Source organism: Ostrinia furnacalis, unplaced genomic scaffold (genome assembly GCF_004193835.3).
Source record: "Ostrinia furnacalis isolate ACB-3 unplaced genomic scaffold, ASM419383v2 OfSCF1198, whole genome shotgun sequence".
NCBI lineage: Eukaryota > Metazoa > Arthropoda > Insecta > Lepidoptera > Crambidae > Ostrinia > Ostrinia furnacalis.
The window spans coordinates 397,761-421,514 of NW_021131437.1; the positions used below are offsets into that span (position 1 = coordinate 397,761).

Here is a 23,754-nt window from a genome sequence, read left to right on the forward strand (position 1 = left end):
TCAAAACTATGGGAGACTATATGTGGCGCCGTGACGTTTTTGTCAATAACTTATCCTAGGAACATTAAAAAACTACATCCGTGCAATTAATTTATGATTGAAAGCTATAGACCTGTATCAAGTAATACAGAAGATACGAAACAAATAGACTTAAGCTATCACGTTGCTTGAACACAATGCTTTGCTGAACTTAGGTATGCGGAAGATGGTAGAAATCTCCTGAAAATTATTAGAGACGCCGAGATTGGAGAAGTCGTTTTAGTGATTTAGCACCCTCTACCCGATGGTAAGGACACTTTCTGTTGATTAGGGGTTTGATTTGTGTGTGTGAACAAGCATAGACGCCGATATGTTTTTAACATTTTATAAGAAACAAAAAAGTACATTAAAATAAATAAGTAGAACCATCGAAATACACTTCACACGAGTGTGTAGTGTAGTAAACAAGGTGAACCTTGGGAATGAATTTATTGGACAACCTGTATGTTCCTTTGACGTTGATATCACTTTATATCTTTGATGATACAAGCCTATTATAGACTTATTATAACGATATAACCACACTGCACATGGCTTTTAAATTATCATTGAAATAAAATCGTAACAAGTGTTGCAACTGCTATCAATCCACGAATTGTCGCTTCTTTGATAACGAAGTCCATAGGTCATTGGCTAGAGGGAGTTAAAATGGCCATTGCCTAGATTCGAATAGCTCTATCGTCAGAGCTCTTCGAATTTCATGTCGTCCTGGTACTTTTTAGGCATTCCCACCTGTTGCGGACTACTCATCATGCGCAGTTGTGACCAAACCACGTGGCAACTAGAGTGGAAGGGGTGAAAAATGGTATGAGTAATTCGGTTCATATCCGATCTATAGCTGGCAAATCTGTAGTCATAATTAATCAAACAAACAGTAATATAACGATATAACCACACTGCGCATTAGTGCACATTGCTTTTAAATTATCATTGAAATAAAATACCTAGTTGCAAGTGTTGCAACCGCTATCAATCCACGAATTGTTGCATCTTTGATAACGAAGTCCATAGGTCAGTGGCTAGAGCAGTGGCTCTTAACAGGTGGTCCGCGGACCACTGGTGGTCCCTGGAGGCATTCCAAGTGGTCCACGATGTGCACTTGCACACCTTTAACTGATTTAACCACAACCACTTTTAACTGATTTTGCAGTCAAACTGGTTTTGACCGATTATGAGGTGGTCCCTGACAAGACAGAAATTTGGTAAAATGGTCCCTCATGACTTAAAGGTTAAGAACCACTGGGCTAGAGGGAGTTAAAATAGCACTGGGCGCAGGAGGAACCGCCACCTCCTGCATATGCCCCTCCCTGTGCCTCGGGTCGCGGACGCGGGGGCGTCCGCTTCCCACTAAGAGGCACGATGGTGTGTAATGCGTTCTACGCATCATCGGGACAAGCCGGAGGATACCCTCCTTCGGCGCTGGAGGCAGGGGCATTATGCCCTCTCCAGATCGGGTGAGACCGTGTGTCGGTCTAGTCAGTGAAGGGCCGTGGATGTGTGCTGATGGCGCTGACCCGTGGCCCCGAACTCATGGCTCCCGAGAACGCCGCTGGTTTTTAGTGGGTATGCCCCAATCGGGGGGAGTCCCACATAACCTACTGCCGGTAGGTATGCGCAAAGCATTTTCCAGCGAAAAAAAAAAAGGCCATTGCCTAGATTTGAAGAGCTCTATCGTCAGAGCTCTTCGAATTTCATGTCGTCCTGGTACTTTTTAGGCATTCCCACCTGTTGCGGACTACTCATCATGCGCAGTTGTGACCAAACCACGTGGCAACTAGAGTGGAAGGGGTGAAAAATGGTATGAGTAGTTCGATTCTAATCCGATCAACAGCTGGCAAATCTGTTGTCATAATTTATCAAATAATCAGTAATACCACAGAATAATAATAAGTATACATCATACAAAACGACTGAAACGATAACCTCTAAAATCTCGGTAAGCTTCAATACACTACAACAACAGACCTTGGGGTTTATTGGGAAAAATACGATCGTAAAAGCTATACTACCCCACACGAAATAGTCATTTGGTGAAAAAGACCAATGGGGATGTTGCCTGGGTCAAAAAGCAAGAGTTTTAATTAGTCCGTCAGTTAACTTATCAAAAAATACTTTACACGTATTTTTCACTTTTTCAAACTAATGAAAATTTATAGAGATATAGCGCCCCAAAGTTCATAAGAAGAGGCCCGTGACGTCACCGCTTGCTTTAAAATGCCGCACGTTGTGACGTCATGCGCAACTTCAACGCACCATAACTATGTAATTATTTGTTAGATTGACAAATAAAATTATATGTGTCCAATATTTTTTGATATTAAACATTACGGACTAAAAAAAATTTTTTAGGCAACTAGCCTATTGTTCCGCGGGCCCCTTCGGCATGTACCTAGGTAGGAAGTAATTTTCAAGGAAACTGTCGAGTTAAAATGCTACTTACTCAAAATATACTGTCCCATAGATACCGGTAAACAGATTACACCCTCCGCTCCCGTTGCCTAGCAATGACCAATCAGAAAACGATAAACAGACGCTGCATGGTTAGACTCAATGCGCATGTCCGAAAACTGGTGGAAAATGCCCAAAATTACCAGGACCACATGAAACCGAGGAGTTCTTTTGTTTACGCAATAGCACCCTCTAGCGGGTGGTTAAGAAACTTCCTTGTAAATCAAAGCATCTATTTCAAAACCAATGAGTTCCATTAGGGCCAGTATACATTTATAGAAGTTAATCGACACATTTTGTATGTCTTTATTATCTATTATTTATTATTCAACATTCGTTTCATAAGTTATGTCGTTTAATGCTACTCTTTTTTATAAACGGTATAGTTTTAATTCTATGAAATTAGAATTTAATAATCCTTGCATCTTGAAATGATTACCTAATTTGACTGTTTTAAGCTTATTCAAAATCACACGAGTGAGTTCTTGAACAATGAAGTTTACAAGCTTTTCACTAGTGTGTTACTAAACCACGTGGAGTAACTTGATTGTCACATTTAGCGTTTTCTGATTGACTGATACTGATAGCTCACTACGGCTCACTATCACAACCTAAGTACAAAACCATAGTTACCGGTTGACGTCATGACGCTCATTCGCGTTGCCACCTATTGACCAATCAGGGATCGACAAAAAGTAAAGACACGTGGTTTGGATACAATTGCGCATGTGCAAACTGCGAGAGGTGGTGGAAAATGCCCAAAAAGTACCAGGACCGCATGGAACTAGAAGAGCTCTTTTGGCGATTTGCAACCGCCCTCTAGCTGAAAGTTAGGGAACTAAATTGTTAATCATCAGTTTGTGTTCCATGTTCCATGCATGACACACACACAGTACCGCGATGGTTTTAAGCGAGGGTATTGATCGACGCCGCATATGCTGCCGCACAGTGAATCAAAGCTGGTACATGAGAAGCATAGAGGATTATTATTCTTTGTTCATTTATTTTTCAATAAAGGATGACATACTAATCAATTATGTAAACCCTGGTCTTCCTAATATAAATAAATAAATAAATAAATACCCAAATTACACAGCCAGCTTTTAAAACATAGTCTAAAAAAGCTGCTTATACCACTTAAACTCGCAGACGCGGTTGGACCGTCAATGATTCCATGCCAAAGTGCTCCAGGATAAAGTAAAAAAATAAGATTTTAAACTTTTGCGTTCCACTTCAAATTAAAATAGCAAGACTCCACACTGCAGCACTGGTGACAATTTAAAACCGTATCCCTCCGGTATCTTTCTACTTTAAAATAAAAAAAAGTAAAACTTCTGTAAAAAATGGGGTTTAAGTATTTCCAGTATTCATGAATCAATATTAAACACTCTCTTATTTAGAAAAAATAAAAGCATCAAACCATCTCCTTTAACACGTTGAGTGCGAAACCAGGTCTATAGACCTTGTGTACGTCTCGCTTACCGTGCGGCTAAGAAAATTATAGTCTTCCTTGTCGTGCGAAAGGCATAACTTCAATTGGGTCCGGTGTAGGAAAGTGATGAATATATATCTATGATGTATTCTTAAAATAGAATCCAATGATGTATCTACCTTAATACCAGGTTTTTAGACCTGGTACCGCACGGAAGTAATAAAATGTCTTCACAATGCGAAACCGGGTCGAAGCACCTTGTACTCTGCGCACCTGGTACCGCACCCCACGCTAGCTTCGTGCAGCCAGTGTTGCCTCGCATTCGTAAGAAACGCACATGTCGACATGGCGTCAAGAGAAACAAACAAAATAAATAATATGTTTTCTTTAAATATAGCTTATTTAAGTATTTATGCACGTATGTCTTATTTGTATAATATTTAGACTAAATTATTAAAACATCCTTGTTTGTTACTTTTTTAAATTTTTATTAAAACTTAATTTAAACTATCGATATTTGTATTTCACATCCCTAGAATACCCACCAGACTTCCCTACTTCAGTGCGGCACAGGGTGCATAAGCCTTGTATTTTGAATATAGCTATAATTTTTATACTAAACAAGTTATTCACGAACGCCTTCAGGTGTATGTCAATAAATGCATTATTATTAATATTCAAAGAAAAAAAACACAATATCTATTAACATGAAGCCAAAAATAAAATTAATATATCTTAAATATTACAAGGTCTTTAAGCCTTGTGCCGCCACAATGTAAGTTTTAATACCAGGTTTACTGACCTTGTACCGAAGGAATGGAAAGTATTAGAAAGTTACTGCCGCAGCAAAGGTGTTAAGTTTCATCAACTCAAAGCCTTTCCATCATCTGGCTGGTTCTATGGTGTATTACTCTTTAATTTTCAATTATCCTAGCTAAAGAAAATAACCAATATTTTGGTGATTTTTTTGCCTTTTGTGAATTATGAAATTTTGTTGATTTTTTGGCCAATTGTTATTTTCATTGGCTAAGATATAGAAATTGAAAATTAAAAAGTAATACACCATAGAATTAGCCAGATGATGGAACCTATAAAAGACACGTATGGCTAAGCTTTGAGTTAATGAAAGCTGTTTCAACCCTCTGTGCGGCGATCTGATTCCACCCTTTCCCCTGCCTCCCCCCGCCCTGCCACTCACAAATCAATAAACGCCTCACGTCAAGTTATGGATACTGATGACGTAGCGCTCCCTTAGCTCGACATCGACCAATCAGAAACCACCTCGCAAAAGGATTAAGTTGCCGCCACGTGGTTTGGACGCTACTGCGCATGTTCAGCCCGCAACAAGTGGTGGGAAATGCCTAAAAAGTACCAGGACCGCATGATATATGAGGAGCTCTTTCGTGGCTATTTTAACTCCCTCTGTTCGATTGCCAGTAGACTTAACTGTTCATTAAAGCACCATCCGTGAGTAAAAGCAGGTAAAAGCAGTTGCAAGTGTATGCTTTTGCACAGTAATCTAAAGCAGAGTGCTATATCAGTTATAATCAAACATGAATTATAAATGAAATAACGAACTTTATTTAAGTAGTAAATTGATGATTTCTTCCAAGATTTGGATCAAAATGATGTCTTTATTGCAGTATCAGCCTAGTAAGCAGCGCCATCGATACCAGTTAAGTGGTATCGAATTGTTCTAACCTGAACTTAAGCCGGGTTCTCACGATTTGATTTTAAGTAGTTTTGTATCATAAAATATAACTTTGTTGTATGATAAGTAAAAACTTGCTTCTGAATGGGAAATATTCCAGAATTATTTCTGAAAAAACTTCTGACTGAATAATCGATCAACTATTGCAAGAACCCGTAGGTACTTTTCATATTCGAAACAATAAATTCTGTTCTTTGAGGTAAAAATTCATGTACTTTTATCGGCATCCATGGCCCTGTGACTCATGGCCCGGATCCTGATACTTACAAGTAAACATGTGTTTCTAAGGTTACACATAGTGATGTACCGAATCGATAATATTTATCGAAATTGGTAAGCCTCGATCAAAACTTGATTTTAGACTAGTCACATGTAGGTTTCAAGCTTCAACCGTTTCATAATTTGAATTATTTCCAGAGCAAATATAAAATAATTCAAAGAATTGCTGCCCTGCCCATTAGGTTTGATATTTGTTTTTGCGTTTGTTCACTTGGGCTCTCAGTGACATAATAACATCGACATATTCGCTTGTACGAGTAGGTAGAACACAAAGAAGAACTACTATACAAAATCGATACCGCATGCGTCCTCGCAGCATTAACCGAGACCATCGGAGTGGAACCGCTTAATATGTATCTACAAAGCTCCTAAAGGACAAGTGCTGTCGGCCTTACCACAGCGAGCTCAGCGAAACGAGAAGTAGGGGAAACGCACATCCTGTCGTAAATTAATGGATACATACATCCAATGGCAAAAACGTGGAGTGAGTCGATCGTGCATGAGAAGGCCTATTCTGGTGCTACACGCAATTTTAAAGTGGTGCGTGAATTTAACGATCCCTAAGTAAAAGGAATAAGTACGAGAGATCGAATCAGAAATGAGGAAATCCGTAAACGAACTAAAGTCGCTGATATAGCCCGACGGATTAGCAAGCTGAAGTGGCAATAGGCAGGGCACATAGTACGCAGAACTGACGGCCGATGGGGCAGCAAGGTTCTGGAATGGAGGCCGCGTACCGGAAAGCGCAGCGTGGGACGTCCACCTACAAGGTGAACCGACGACATCGTATATGTAGCAGGGAAGCGCTGGACGCAGGCCGCTACCAATATATCAACGTGGAAAGCATTGGGGGAGGGCTATGTTCAGCAGTGGACGTCCTATGGCTGAAATGATGATGATGATGATGATGATGACATAAACTATGGGTCTACTCCGCAACCTAATTTCCGGACTTTGGGCTCAAATTTGCTTGCTATGCAGTCGCAGCTTGAAGCTGTCGGATACTAGCTGCTTCAATCTGTCCGTGTATGGCGGGCCTAAGATCAAAAGACATTGTTCATAGAAAAACGTCATTCTTTATTTCGAAAGACAGACAAGATACACAGACTACAGACTCTATGGATCCCCACAAAGCCTTACTCCACACTTTAATGACCCTAGTAGTTAATCGTTAAAAACCCAAAACAATAAAAATATGGTCATAAAAGGTACTAAGCTAGAGTAACCACAGTGAACCGTTTTTCTGACTAATCTAGAAAAATAAATCAATACCACTGAAAATGAATCGATTTTAAGATTATAAACTTTCGTGGATCCAACTGAGAACAACTCGCGTATGTCGCGTTTGAGACAATTCATTCTTAAATAAGGTATTTTATAGGTACCATAGTGTGAATATATTCATAAGCAGTTGTGAATCACCCATACTCTGCCAAGTGACTGGTTTATATGGTAATTGAGAAGCAAAACATCGCGTTTCAATCGCAGTGCTTGCACTATGCAAACTGATTAAGTGTAGCTATTATGAAACCAGCCTCCGGCAAAATATAATAAGCATAATCATGAATTAATTTGCACCATTCAACCATTTCAAAAACCCTTTTTTATGATAAATTAATCTGTTTCTAATTAAATTCTTAGGCGTCTATCCGGAAAGTTTTAAGATTGAGTTACCTACGTTACTGAAAGTATAATGCAAATACAGTGTAAACTCTCTATAACGTCACTCGTCACAATTTCTTGACTTTGTTGGTTTGCCTTATTATCTATCCGCTCTACCATGTCACTCTTTATAACAACTACTCTCTATATGTCAAAATATGCTCAGTCCCTTGAGCGTCGTTATGAAGAGTTTACACTGTAGTTTAATACATTTTAGATTAAAACAGAGCATCCATTTACAAATGTTACATTGAAAAACCCTAATTACCCTAAAATGTTAGTATTGTCTGGATCTGGAATAGCTTATCTCATGAACTGAGACAATTTCTTCAAATACTTATTTTAAGTAGGTTACTTTCCAAATAATAAAATGAAAGGAGTGTAATCGAAAAAATATCACCAAATGCCTATGCGTCCAGTATTGCATGCATTCTAAAGTTTAACTGCACCTTTTGCTAAGGCTTTGTTGTTGTCTATGGTCCATTGCGCGCGCGCAGATCACTTTCCGGTTGGCGATCTAATAATTGTTACGCTTTAAATATTTTTCATTCATAAACTTTTTGGTCAGACTCGGCCGGCAGTCTGATATGACACGAATAGAGATGTGCCTTAGTCGGCAACTCTGAAATATTTCTAGTAATATTAGCGCAATGGTCCCGTTTAACGAGAAAATACAATAAATTGTATCAAAGCTTTTAATTATGGGACTAACTTTTTCGTTATTTTATAAAGTAACTTAGTTTAATATTTTAGCTTTTTTTTACAATGTCTGTAACTGGTTGTTACATACACTATTTTTTTAACTTACAATTTTTTTTTTTAATTCTACAGTACCTTATTATATTGCATAAACAAACCAATAACACTATCTATCACTTTACAATATTGAAAGTCGGTATCGCATCGCATCAGAGTATAAAACTACTTTAATTGTATATTCGTACCTACTTAACAATGTGAAATAATGTTTAACTGATGTGCTAACGCCTATTGATTTTATCTACTACATAACTTAAGACCAGTTGCAGAAAATGACCATTTAAGTAAATAATAAAATACAATAATTGAAGAACCATGCCGGTCGATAAACAAAAATACCTAACAGCTGACAATGCAAACTGCAGTAAGTTTCAATACTTTTGCACGTAATCTCACATGTTTTGCAATCTTCGTTTTGAGCATAGAGTAGGTATTTCAGTCAAGTGTCTGACATTTGAATTTTAACAAGACCTAGTTTGGCATATCTTACAATAACTTTACATAATACTGAAACTGATAAGTATTGACAGTGAACTGTTTGTGTTCATGCAAATTTTCAAACCACACATTGGCTAGAAAAAAACATTATTACGATCTTATTCAGGGTGTGTAACTCTGAGTGAGACAAGTAAAACTGGAGCAGCACACTTAGGCTGGGTTGCACCATCTTACTTTAACTATAATAAACGTCAAAAGTCTGTCAATCTTCATACAAAATACACCGTTACGGTTAAAGTAAGGTCTGGCAGGGAGAGCCCCACATAACCCACCGGAACCCCCGGACCGGTGGGTATGCATTTCAATACATTTTCCTGCTCAATCATATAGTACAAAAAGAACCAAGGTTCAATGTCATCATAACATAATATAAACTGGATAGAAATAATATTGTGAACACCTTATTTCCTTACATAAGGTATAAGGTGTTTTAATCCCACCGGAGGAAAATGACATTGAGCTCATGTCCTACCTATTCATATCTGGGGTCACGGCTTTGTTAAAATAATCTGTTTATGAATTTCTATTCGTTAGGTTGTACCATAGTTCAAACTCTGCTAATTTAGAGGCTAGGTAATTGGTGTGATAGTCGAAAAAAATATTTACAGAACCAACCGGTAAGGTTAAGTACGTACAGTAGTTCGCTGACGTAATGTGGCCAATGACCTTGATCGGCGGAGTATGAAATTAAAATCTGCACTAAAACGTCGTTTCACACGCACTGATCTTAAGTGCTAGTCAGTAATTTGAATCACGAAAGAGCCATAATTGTATACCTGCCTAATAAATCATAGTTACCGGGGTTTCTGATCGCTATCAAACATCATCGCGACTGGAAAAGCATTTGACCTGGTACGCGGTGATGTGATATTTTAATTACTACGAGTAGATGACTAAGCCCATAATCTATACTAATATCATAAAGAGGTAAAGTTTGTGTTTGTATATTTGTTAAATTGTAAGGGGTAATCTCGGGATCTACTGAACCGATTTTAAAAATTCTTTCACCAATAGAAAGCCACATTATTGCTGAGTGTTATAGATTATATGTATAAAATAACGAAAAATTCCACACTGGCGAAGCCGCGGGCGGAAAGCTAGTCTGTAATAAGAAGATAGGCTTTTGGAAACAAAGTCAGAGTTGACATCCCTTTTAGTTTTTTAGTGCTCTTTGAATCGTTCACTCAACTTGGAGTCCTAGGTCAATTTTAGATTGTTTTTGTCGATGAATGTGGTAAATAGAAATCTTTTTTGTAACTAAAGGCAACGCAGCCGTAACAGTGTTTTAATGTATTGATAAAGAATAAAGTACTATTTGTACAATCTCTAGGTATTCAATGATAATTAAAACGTTTCATAATAGCACTAACTAGCCTCTGCGCTCGTCAATTCATTGTAAATTTGGTCCGAATGTACCAGACCATGACATTTCGAAAAGGGTGAAAATAGCTAACGGTCATGACACTGAGTAAGACTGTAACGGTGTTACCGGATAATTAATTGTATTATCAACAAACAATGGATGCACTCGCGTGTGGGATGGTGGAAACGAGAGCAGGCGCAGTGATGTTCCTTGTAAATCGAGTACACGTTCGATTAACGTGTGTCTTGTAGTAAGGTCACATCAAAAAAGGTGCAGTTCTAGAACACAAAGGAACTGCAATACAAGCATTGAACAATTAGACCATTCGTAACGGAATACACCACTTTTTGTGATGAGAACTACCAAAGACATTTCGGGGACCACCAGGGATATAATTAAGATCATCAGGATAAATGTTACAAAAAAATGAACCCACACTCAATCTAAGTGGACCTTTTACCAATATCGTAAGGTCTTCTTTGAGAGGTTACAAAAATATCTTGCCGTTAACAATTTATTAATAAACTTTGGTACTTGTAAATTTATAACCACATAAGACATTTTCGATTCAAATTTTTAATTCATAAAAGTCATTTTTAAGATCATTTGAGTACTTCTTAAAGTTTTAAACTTCTGAAACAGACACCTAAAAACAACTTTCATTCTCTTTATTTACAAAATTAGTAGTTTCTTAAATTATAGTCGATTCGAGTAGTTACTCAGCAAATTTCATCGATCCTTATCAATTCGACGTGTCGCACATCACTAAGCATGCCTGACACGTCACGCTACACCTTTAACATGTCTATGCATTGATAGACCTAGCGGTCGAAGCCGGGTTCAATGCATGTGTTGTTTTATGTTCTTAGTCTAAAGACTCTATACAGGGTGGAAACGATAAGTGATCTCACCCGATTATTTCTAAACTATACAAGATATCGAAAAACTGGTTACTGATCCTGAAAGTGCTTCACGAGCTCTTTCAAACGATGCTAATAATAGGTTTCAGAATAATCTGTAACTATCCGAAAATTCAATGTTTCCAGCTTCCATACATTTGGTAAAGTTACATAATTTTAAAAACTACAGAAGATATCGAAAAACTGGTTACTGTTCCTAAAAGTGCTTCACGAGCTCTTTCCAACGGTATCAATATCAAGTTGCAGAATAAACTGGATCTATCCTAAAATTCAATGTTTCCGTCTTCCGTACATTTTGTACTATCACAGTCATTGCACTCATCTCTTGATAATTTTATAGCAAGTAAAACCTAAAAGTAATGTATTTCACAAATAATTTTAAATAAGATGCAAGTTACAAGTTTATTTAACGGACTTTTTAAGTTTATTATTTAACAAAAAATAAATTACACTTCTAATATTGTGTCATCGCAATACATTTAGTATGGAAGCTGGAAACATTGAATTTTGGGATAGTTCCAGTTTATTCTGTAACCTATTATTGGAACCGTTTGTGAAGCACTTTCAGAATCTGTAACCAGTTTTTCGATATCTTGTATAGTTTAGAAATAATCGAGTGAGATCACTTATCGTTTCCACCCTGTAGACGTGAAGTTTTTTTCGTGCGAAAATGAACTGTTTCATTATGCAGCATCGAGTATGATACTATCTAGAAACAGTAAAATGGAGTATTTATTTTTGTAATGAGACAATGATCATGTTGCTAATTAAGGCTGAAAGAATTGCGTTTGACAACTCACTGCTTCTGAACTATATCATAAAGAAAACCGAATTATGTCCTCCATCCTCCATCCTAAACCTGATTAAAAGTAGAAAGAATGAGTGCCAGCAAATTTTATCTATTTGTGTGCTTTGCGTCAAAATGAAGGTGATGGTGCGCAATACATAATAAAATCGCAATATTTTTTATATTCAGATTTACCCGAAAAAATATTTATTTAATTCACATGGTGGTAGGTAGGTACACTATTCAAAACTGGATAATAGTACGCGGTCTTAAATGCCGATCAAAGTATCGGTACTACCTTGGATTGTCACGGGGACACGAAGAAGTGGCCTTACTGAGGCTGTCTTTCAAGGGCGTATTGATTTTCGCGAACTCGCAATGGGGTAGCAGGGTCAAGGGCCCGGTATCGGTTGTCGCCGATTTCTCTACCTTTGTATCAACTCCACGATTCGCTACGGATATCACCGGTCTTTTTACTTTTTTGTTAATTCCCCAGATATGAATAGCGTTGTGTTAGAACAAGCAACTTTTTGAACGTGCTCTAATAGGTATTTCTCCTTTTTTATATTCTGTTATTTCAGTTTTAATTAAGTTAATTGTTAATAAATTTGTTTCATATAAAAACCGTTTGATCGCAATGAAAACTTTGTTTTATTAAACTCGCGGGTCAAAATCGTCCAATTAAGCACAAAATGGGTAAAATAAATACCAACAAACACTACATTTGTTGTAACTTTACTAATTAATTAATTGAGGCGTTGACACTGCCACTCTAATTTAATTCAATTAATAGTTACAATCCACGCCACGCAATAAAGTATGACTAACTGGATACACATCATATGCAAGTAATATGAATATTTTATATCAAACTACCCTCCTTCTGGCGCAATCGTGTAAATTTTAACCTACTTACTTGGCCGCCACTTTGACACAATTTATTGAACAAAAATCCAGGAGGCCATGCAATAAATTAACCTAACAACTAGTATATTCGCGTATAACTTAATTCGTAAGCTATTCGATGTCAAAGTAAGTCGGCCTTTTTGACTTGCAAAATGGATGTTAACAGCCGACAACATCGATATAAACCAAATCGACAGTGCAGTCAGGTAGTTAATAATTACATCAATCATCGAGCACGATTTTCACAGTTTCTGGCTCAGTAGAACGGTATGAATATCTCTTGTATCATTCGCAACGAAGAAATTACGCCTACTTTTGCATCGCTTTGATAAACAAGACTATGAATAGTTACTACCTACTGTGGTAGTGTGATGGGGTATAATATTGGTCCATTATTAATATTTGCTCAGGCTACTTTCTGTGGGAAATGATAGCTTACAATTAATTTGGTCAATTCAATTCTCCAAAGCTTTTTAATGACTTTTTCAGCAAAATTCAAGAGGAAAGCTTAAATTGGGTTTGAAAACGAACGACATACCTACAGCTACATGACGTACTTATTAAAAACTGCATGCTCACTATTCGTGCAAGTTTCCATGAATGGTAGATGCACTTTGAACAGTATCAAGGGAGCCAAATTAATAAGATCAGCCATGTTGCCTATTTGGGATTCTCGACCCGGCTTGAAAGCACTTATTATGTCAAGAGCGACAGCCAGGCATGGCTTGGTTACTACTTACATACGAGTAACTGTAGATAGTATCGATAATGTAAATAATATAACCCAATACTATTTATTGTAATTATACAACCGCACTATTAGCTACAATCAATAGACTAATACAAGCTATGAGATAGGAAGTCGGAATTTGTATTTTATCAAATTTAGGACACCATTTGCATAAAAATAATGTTAAATATACACTTACTAATCGTCATTGTCGCTTACTAGTTTTGCAAGAATTACTGGTCTGATAATATGCAAGTATTTCTATTAAACGTTACCAATTTAGTCCTATGATTTGGAAAAAAAGGGCTGCGACCTTATGTTATCACAAAAAGCTGGAACTCTATGCCTTTTTATGCTAAATTAGCGACCCGCCCCGGCTTCGCACGGGTATACATACATATAAGTAAGTATTTTAACAAAATTATTCACTCTTTGACGTTAGGAACACACATAGGTACATTGCTTAGACAACTAATATGAACTTTATTAAACAGCAATAAATTTCAAATTGACTCTACATTTTAGTCAGAAAACGTTTGTATGGTTTTTCTTGGGCTGTTTTTAAGGTTTTCCTGGAAATTATTCGATTTTTTCTCGCCGTAAAAACCATCCTTGGACTTCAACGGATATTTAAAAAAAGAATTGGTAAAATTGGTCCAGGCGTTGTTGAGTTATGCGATTCATTTTTATATTATAGATTAATTTTTATAAGAAATGCACTCTTCAATTACCGTTAGTAATAGTGCCCTTGTTTATTTAATGTTCGTTAATGGAATAAATAGACATAATAATTATAGAATTGCCAGTAAATATCTTAATAATAGTGCTTGGCGTTAGAAGACAGTTAATTGTAACGCAAAGGTCGGTATCAACGCTCGCATCTACCCTACAACCTGCAAACCTGCTAGCTCTACTCTCAGGGCTGGCAAATAGTAAAGAAGTAACAGTTGTATTTCTGCATAAAATTTACGGTAAATACGATTCACAAGCGTAGTAACGCTATGTTTATAAAAAGTGAGTATAACTGGTATAATATGACCATTATTAAAATAATTACCAACAGTTCTTACTTAAGTGTTCACGAATTCTAAGGCTGAGTTGCACCAACTTACTTTGAACGTAACTTTAACAATAACCTGTGCTTTTTGTATGGCGTTTTACATATTTTTGACGTTTGTCAAAGTTAAAGTAAGTTAATGCAACCCAGCCTAAGACAATAATTTTAATGTGCGTACCTATTTACTCGTATTTATGACTTTAAAAGTAGCTTTGACTCGCGTAGAAACTTAAAAATTTAGCTATTATTTGAAAAATAATGTCATATAGTGTTCAGGGAAGTATGTACCGGTGTTATTTACAAAATCACGTGCCTTTTGACAAACTATAAAGGCCTTCCATGCTGAAGCGAAATACACGTGCGGATGACCGCGTGCGGATCTGTTTTGTGGAAAAACCTGCTTTTTGTGTGATGAAAAATACTTACAGTAATGTTTTACATAAAGGTAGTATAGGAAAGCGCTGGATGCAGGCCGCTGCCAACCGGTCATTATGAAAACCATTGGGGGAGACCTGTTCAGCAGTGGACATCCTATGGCTGAAATGATGACGATGATGAATGTTTTACCTTACTAATATTATTAGATAAGATGTGGACGTGTTTCCACAGAGGGCAGCCCTGCGTGCAACCCTCGTGAACTCGGCGACATTTCACTCCCGGACCTTACATAACCTGTTATTAAACTGGGAAAGTTTTTGCGCTGTTTCCTGCAATTTAGCAAATATAAACTCTAAAACTCGAAGCAAATATGTGGAAATTGCACCACAATTAATAGCACCTAATGACGCCGATCGTTGACATCGTGCTGTAACGGAATGATTACGACGCCATTCGAGATACAAATTGACGAATAGTACAAGCAGGAAATAGGTAAGTGTGGAAAAATTACTGACGTTATTTTGTCTGAACGTTAAAGATAATACATAATACTTACCTAAAAATGTTAAGTGTTCAGTTGTTCAATGCTAGTAAATGAATGTTTCAGTAACTCTAACAAAATAATGATAAATGAAAGACAGATTAAAATTTATTTTCAGCATCTCGTATATTATATTATGCATTTATATAAAACTAGCTGACCCGGCGAACTTTGTTCCGCCTTAATGGCAATAAATAAGCAGACTTTTTAATGGCAATAAAAAGTATCCTATGTCCTTCTCCTGGCTCTAAACTACCTCCCTGACAATTTTCAGCTAAATCGGTTCAGCCATTCTTGAGTTATAAGTGGAGTAACTAACACGACTTTCTTTTATATATATAGATATTACGAACGCCCGTTTACATAAGATTTCATGATGTAAGTTACATACACATAATTTATTTTCTACATTATTATAAACAACTCAGTTAGCCCATTATGTAGCTCATTACAGCTGCAAAAACTGCACATGTCGGAAAAATCAAAGAAAAAATCACCGTTCCTAAATACTTTTCTTTCTTTTTGATTGTTTTTGAAGGAAATAATTTAGATTCACAAAATAATTCATCAGTGGTTTTATTTAAATTTCGAGCCTTTGCAAGCATTAAGCATGTCTCATACGGATTCACAGTTCTATGAACATGGCGTGGTTAGTATGACGTCAGCCTTGGCTTACATAAAGAAATTAAAAGTTACAATAACGAATCCAAAGAAATGAAGGTACAAAATACAATACTGAATGGAGTTTATTGCCTTGTCCGCAGTGATAAGGCTTCGAATCAGCATGTTTGTCACGTTCACCGGCCAAACATTGCGGCATTCGTATTCGTTTGAACTGTGTATCTTCTTTATTGTTTCGACATTGCTTTACAGTCAAAACATATTTATACCTACGTATTTGTATACTCGTATTACCTACTACGCTGTTAAGCTCAAGAGGGGTACTATTTGATTTTAATGGCTTTCACGCCTCTCTGATTTGCTAATGGTTACGTCAGAAGACGGAGAAGAATCGAAGAACTGCTCTTAAAACAATATTTATGGATCTGATCTAATACTTAAATCACCTTTAGTTGTGTCAAACGAAACATAAATAAAAGATAGGATAATATTTACATTATGACAATGTAGAGTTTACTAATTCAGATGATGCTTGCTTAAAAGCTTTAGTTATAAAAAGTGTTCACTTCGTTGCATATAGGTAGCATAAACCTTGCACTAATTTGAGATGTATCCTTTGTTCTATAGTAACGATCAATATCAGCCCAAACTACCGATCAATACAAGTAAATCGTATTTATATAATGTTAATCAATCATAATTGGGCAAAAAATATAGCCTTGATTTGATCTTCCCCGTTTATAAATTAGGAGTCTGCTATGTAGGTACCTACATGCAAATGTTGCTGTGAAAACCAGTTCTGACTGTGTCATAATAGATACCTATGTTTATAAAAAAAATAAAATATCTGCATTACAACATATAACTACTACATAATTACACACACATACTGGTAAATAAACCTAAGTTGTTAAACAAAATTAAAACCTACTCTTAAAAGTGCTCTAAAAAGTAGAGATATAAAACTTGGTCATTTATAAACCAAGATTAATACATATTTTTGGAGTGGGTCAAAGTGGACTTGGATGGAATCCTGTAAAGAAGTTTTTAATGTTTATAAATGATGGACTTGTGAACTTAATTAAAACCCTCTTTCTTTTTGAAGTCGGTTAAAATGGAAAATCTTCCGCGTTAGAAACCAACCGTCAGTGTAATGAGTGTGGCAGTAATAATCGATGATATATCTCTTGTTTCTCACACTGTAATGGCGCCAAGGAGATAGGCCGGGAACAATATAGCGTTATCATCCTTTCATATCAGCGCAGGTGCACAATGGGCGCTGGTGCCATTTCCGCGGCAACCTGCCCGACCATTGTAACCCAGCCAGTGGTGCTAGACGAGGTCGCGCCAGAGGTGGTCAATCAGTAACGAATTTTCTTACTTCATTCTATTGTTCATTTATATTCCAGGCGTTCATGTAGTTCACATGATTCATCATTTCTTTTCTCTTTTCATTCATTTATGGCAAAAACTGATTCGTGGCCATTTTCGCGGAAATCTTTTTTCTATCGTGTAGTAATGTATCCGACGACTAGCCCCACTTTTAATTTGGCCCACGGTCGGACGACTAAAGAAAAATTTTGATTCCCACCTTAGGCAATTCGATTTTTTCAAGTTTATTTATAAGAAAAGCTTCTAGTTCTACAGAGCTTTATGAGTTTCATTGTAACATAATATTGTAACATATCTGCACTGGATTGTCTGCCTACAGCCACTACTGCCGGATGGTGTCGAGGCAAGGGGCATAAGTCGTCCATGATGCATTGTTTCTTGTTCTCTTTTGAGGTTCATTTCCTTTCGACCAATTTCCTTTCGACCGAACGAAATTTATGTTAGCGCTAAGAGTAGGCGTACACCGTTGATATTTCGTCGGCCGATAGTTTAGTCGGGCAGTTGATCAGTATGGGCATGTATGGGAGTGCGCACACTACGCTGATTCGATTTGGCCGATTCTTCATACAAATTAAAATCGGGCACAACTATCGGCCAACTAAAAATCAACGGTGTGCGCCTACTCTAATGGCCTGTTCATTGATAGCCTAAACTGTAAGTAATATCAATGATCCTCAAGATGATCCTTCGTATATTCAGAAACAAACTGTTGTCCACCCGAGACAATAATTACGGGCCCCGTGACACGCGAAAGCCATGCCCTTAGCTGTTCTTTTCGTATTTCATTGTTATTCGCGTCTGTTCCCAAGAGCTAAATTATTGGTTTTTATGCTGTGCGAATGTAGATAATGAAATGAAACAACAGTTTTCGAGTTTGATGAGGAAAGTTTAGGTAGAGCCTTAGAGCTTCCCATAAATGACCTTACTTCTTTTCTCAAAATGTATGAAAGATAAGGTATTCATTATTAGATATCCTTTGTGTGTAGAATATAAGTATTTTCATCCTTGTGGTACAGGATACAAGTCTTGGCATCTGTCTAGATTTATTTATTGATCATCCGCCTGAATTGCTTCCTGTGTTACACAAATTAGAGTGCAAAGTATATGAATATGTTTGTATGGTTGTTGAGCCTTTGTTTGCAACACGCCGCCTGTTGCAAATCTCCATTGACTATGCTCTGTCTACCCTGCAATCTAATACGCAATAGAAAATCAGCGGTTTCGAGCATAGTTATACACACGTTACCACGTTCTTGTTTCATATGTTCGGTTGTTTTTGCAAAGTCCTGTAATGAGTTTTATGACAATTTTTATGTAGGTACCTAGGTACCTAGTCAATATTGATAGTTTTGCCTAAAAGGTTTGTAAATAAGTTATACCTATAAATCTAAAGTCGCAGTAACATTAAAATTATGTTGATAAGAACTCAAAGCAAACGCAAATAGCTTGGGTAGTTATAGAAAAATATAGAAAATAAACTGGTGGTCTTTTATAAAATGTTAGTCTTCCTTTTGCCTATCAGCTCTTAGATGGGCAAGTAGATCGTATTATTTTATTTTTTGCTTAGTTCTTACAGGTTTCAAACAGACCTATCGCATCAAAATAGAACAATTTGTAAACAAAAGGCATCATAGGTGAATGTTGACTAAATTACGGAATAGGAATTAACTAATTATGCTACAGTGGCAATCACGAACGCTACGGAAGGGGCACGCGATAATTAAACTATTTTTTGTATAAATATTATGTGTTATTGTGAAAAAGTTTACGAGGAAAAGTTAAATTAATAACGCAAAACAGTAATAAAGTAGTGCCTTTATGGCCAAGCACACCACCAGTTGTAATTTCAGCATATTATCTGATTATAAGTAATGGTGGATAGATATATTTTTTCTATTTGTCCTAGGTTGTGTGCCACGATATAATCTTATCGACATTAGACGACAAATGTATGGAATTCTTGTCTAAAATCCATGTAATATCGACTAGCTGCCTTTTGTCTTCAGCTGTTACATGTGGCTCATAGAAAACCTGCTGATACTTGTTCTGCCAAAAAAATATCATAATAGAAATTCTAATAGACGAGTGATTAATTAATATAAAATTGTTCTTATGTTTTTGCTGATAGAAATTATAATCGTTAGAAATTCTGTTGTGTCAGGTCACACCGTTTTTTGTTTCTATTCTATAGCTTCATTAAACCAATTTTATATGGTAGAAACTATCGACTTTCTGTTTTAATTAATTTTACCAAATAATTAAGCCATTTGCGCCATTATGTTTATGCCATCGAGATAATAACATAATCAAGGGTAATTGACATGAGTCGCTTAGCAACTTTTTGCTAGTTAATAATCCGCGACATAACCAATTTAAAAGAGTATGCTGAGAGCTGAAAAAGAAGGTACATGAAAGGCTCTTTGCCTTTTTTGTTCGTAAAGGAATAAAAAAATGTGCATTTTTTCTCTATTTGATAAAAACATTATAATGCGGAGTTTGGACATTGCAGGCTCGTACAAAACTGGTTGTAATGTTATCTGTAAGAACCCAGAAGATAGATGAGGACGTAGAAGAATTATTTTACACGTTTTTCGTAGAAATAGGAGCCGATATAATTGACAAAGATAGCTAAAAAATAAGACACAAATTATGTAGTATACAGGGAAATTGGGATACTCAACGTAGTCTATTAACCCTTTCAAGGAATATGTGGTGTATCCCTGTCACCCTGTATATTATATGCTCACAATTTATTAAACTGTAATTGACGTAATTTCATGCAATTTAATGATTAATAAGAAAAAGTGTCATAGTTGCTGTTCCTGCGTCCAGTAATTGCTCGATGAATTGCTACAGACATTTTTTTTGTCCCTTAATGAAAAATGAGTTATGTTGTTCTTTGTCTCTATAAAAGCTTAAATCCACCTCAAAGCCCCAAAGGAACAGTTAAAAGGGGGTCTCAGGATTCAATGCCAAGAAGGTCTTCGCCTATTTACGAGTGTTACCGTTAAACATGAGTATAGATATTAATACATTAGTAATGAGGTCAAAAATGATTCTGTGAAAAAAAAATACCATGTCAGAATCTTCGCAAACATAAACTCAAACACTAGGCTCACCCCACATCTCACGGTTGAAGAAATTTCATGTATAATTTTATTGTATAACGTGCTTTCAAGCAGCCATTTACCCACACAATTGTACAGCCCGAGGCGCGGTAGAGCACGCTCTATCGCCGAAGGTGGTTTGAATATTTTGATTCGCGTATAGCAAAGTTTAAAATACGTAATTCATATAGGGATGGCGATCTGATATCAAATGAAGAATCGATTATTCGCGACAAAAATACTATTTTTCAATCGATTTTTACCAAATGATCAATCACGTTATTGGATTCTGGCACTCAGTAATATGTATAATAGTGATTCGTTTTTTTTGTTGATAATGGCATAACAGTAACAACAAAAAAATCCTTTGTCTTGATGAAATAAAATTGATGGAGGATTGTTTCTTTCTTCATAATATTAAAAGCTGATAAAGAAAGCAATGGCTCAAATGGTTAAAATAATACATACTTTGGAACTTTATATTGTAAAAGTCAATTTTTAGAATTGCCGTTTTAGAACGATTCGCCATCCCTAATTCGTATTCAGCAAAGCTCAGGTTATGCCTGCTGACCACTATAATTGCCTTGCAAATTAACTGTCTGTCTAGGGAAGGTTTCTGCGAAAACTCAGCGGTCAGTAAAACTTACATAACGAGTACGTTAGGCTTAAACTTCATTTCCATAATCACGTAAAACAGTTTTTTGCACGTTTTAAAACAATAGGACATGAGTATTGTCTGAATAAACAATGGCTGGCTAAACTGTTCACATGTATCATTTAAATCTGCGTATGCGATTGAAAGGGAGAAATCTTTTTTTTTTCGAAGATGCTACAGTAGCTTTATCGCAGACCGTTGTACCGGTTATCCTTGACCGAATAACTTTTGTATCGCCATTTAAGTACTAACCCTTGGTTAAAAAAGTTCTCAGGGTATGAAAAAATCATTCCAGACTGTAGCCAGCTGTTCCCATCCTTTTATATTAAATGCAAGACGATTTGATACTATTTCATGGGATTCTTTTTTACTGTCGTTCTTACCGCTGAAAGTCTTGTTTGGCTAGAATATACAGCTTCACCGTCGTTCAAAGCTTTGGTTTTGAACTTAGTAAGAATTGTGGAAAACCTTTGGGGAGGCCTTTGTCCAGCAGTGGACGTCATTTGGCTGAAAAGAACGAACGAACGAAAAATAAATAGAGACTTTTGTTATTCTGTCATGTTAAGATGAGAAAGATTATTATTATTGTCGATCAATCTTTAGTAAACTTTTGAACATAACTTCACTACATGCCAACCTCTAAGGCTGAGTTGCACCGTCTTACTTTAACCGCAATTTTAACAATAAACGGTGCTTTTAATATGGAGTTTGACAGATTTTTGATGTTTGTTACAGTCAAAGTAAGATGGTGCAACTCAGCCTGAGAATCATGACTAACCAGGATCACAACCGTAAAATACAGGGTGTCACAAAACCTTACAACTATCGATAGGCTTCCTCAAGATCTCTATAATATCAACATTTTGACCTTAGTAAAAATATCACAGATTTAATTATTTTCTGAAAATTGCCATCTGTGATTATTTTTTCTCATGAAATTCAACAAACTAGTTTCAAAGTATAAAAAAATGAAAAAGAAGAAAAGGAAAAAATTCGTAATCTCGCATCGCAATCACAGGTGTCAATTTTCTAAAGATACAAAAAAAAACTTAAAAGCCTCGAAAACCGTGATATGTTTACCTGGTCATAATTTTATATTAGATAGACTACACTGAGGGTTATCGATAGTTACAAGGTTATCCATTGTTTTTGGGACACCCTGTATAATCTGACCTTGGAACGAAATTATGTTTGAACCTGCAACAGAATTATCGTTGCGTGATATAGAAAACGATGAGTTCTAAAACAACATATCTTATTAAGTGATTATAATATTTGGAGACTCTGAGGAGTTTGTTTTAATGTTCTGAAATGAAGTTTAGATTTTTAACCACTATCACAGTTTGAAGACGATCTGTGAACGTTCCTGCGGGTGTCCCTTAATGCAATGAGTGTATCAATGATAACACCTAGTGAAAATTGAGAACATGATTGCCAGATAAGTAATCTGCCAACGGAGAATGAACTATTATTATACTATTATACCAAAAAGAAAACGAAAAAATAAAAGATAAAATGGCTAGTTTTGTAGGTAATTTAGAACATTCTTGATTAAAAAACAAAATTCATTGTACTTACCTACTTACCTACATTTATTCCAAATTGAACTTGTCGTAATTTTACTTGTGTAGTGACAATAACAAAGTAATAAATTCAATTAAAACATAGATGCTATTTTCAATCAAGATTACCTAAATGTTTTAACATTGTTTGCAATTACAAATATCTTCTAACGCAATTTAGAAAGACACTTTCATTTCAAGTAGTTTAGTTTGTTACGATAACAGCGTTTGTGCAGTTATTATTTAATTAAGGCCAAATCCGAAGCCACGCATTAACACTGACAAAATAACACATGACTCTGAGATATGGTTATTGTTACCATTAATTATTATACCGCTACTGCAATTCGGATGACCAATGAGGAGCACTTTCACTGAGAATGTTTACCATAAATTACATGTAGGGTACTTACACAAAAACTCAAATGACACGGTCCGGTCTTTTACTATCACTACTGGTCACACGAAAAAAGTATCTAACAACAAAAAAGGAAGACAAAATACTTACGTTGTCGTTTGAATTAGATTTATCTGGTCGTAGCTTTAAAGCGGTGTCCGTTCTTGGAGTGGCCACAGGAGACTTGGTGGTGTATCGATTGGACAGCCTCCTGGCGAAGTTGCTCTTGAAGTCCTCGATCCTCATGATGGACTCCACCGGCCTACTGAACTCCTCCTCCAAGGCACCGGGCGTCGCGTCATGTGATTGCATGAACATTGTAATTTTAGTGTCGTAACATAATTCATCATAAAAAGCACAAGTTCATTGATGAAGTTCGATTTTTGAAACGTAACGTATCAAAGCGCCCGCGCCGGTGCGCGATGCGACCGTTACGGCTCGAGCGACTAATCGGACTGGCCCACCTGCGCCGTGAGTGCCCTGACAGCTGTCTGACAGACTGTGCTAGCT

General features: G+C 36.5%; 1 protein-coding gene across 1 annotated transcript in view; it reads right to left on the minus strand.

Moving 5' to 3' along the window:
• LOC114351827 (uncharacterized) overlaps positions 1-23,728 on the minus strand; it is a 34,261-nt gene extending 10,533 nt beyond the window's left edge. Inside the window, exon 1 of the mRNA XM_028303163.1 lies at positions 23,356-23,728. Coding sequence (XP_028158964.1) covers positions 23,356-23,562 — 207 coding nt within the window. The 5' untranslated portion in view covers positions 23,563-23,728. The remainder of the gene's footprint in view (positions 1-23,355) is intronic.
• Between the last annotated feature and the right edge of the window lie 26 nt (positions 23,729-23,754).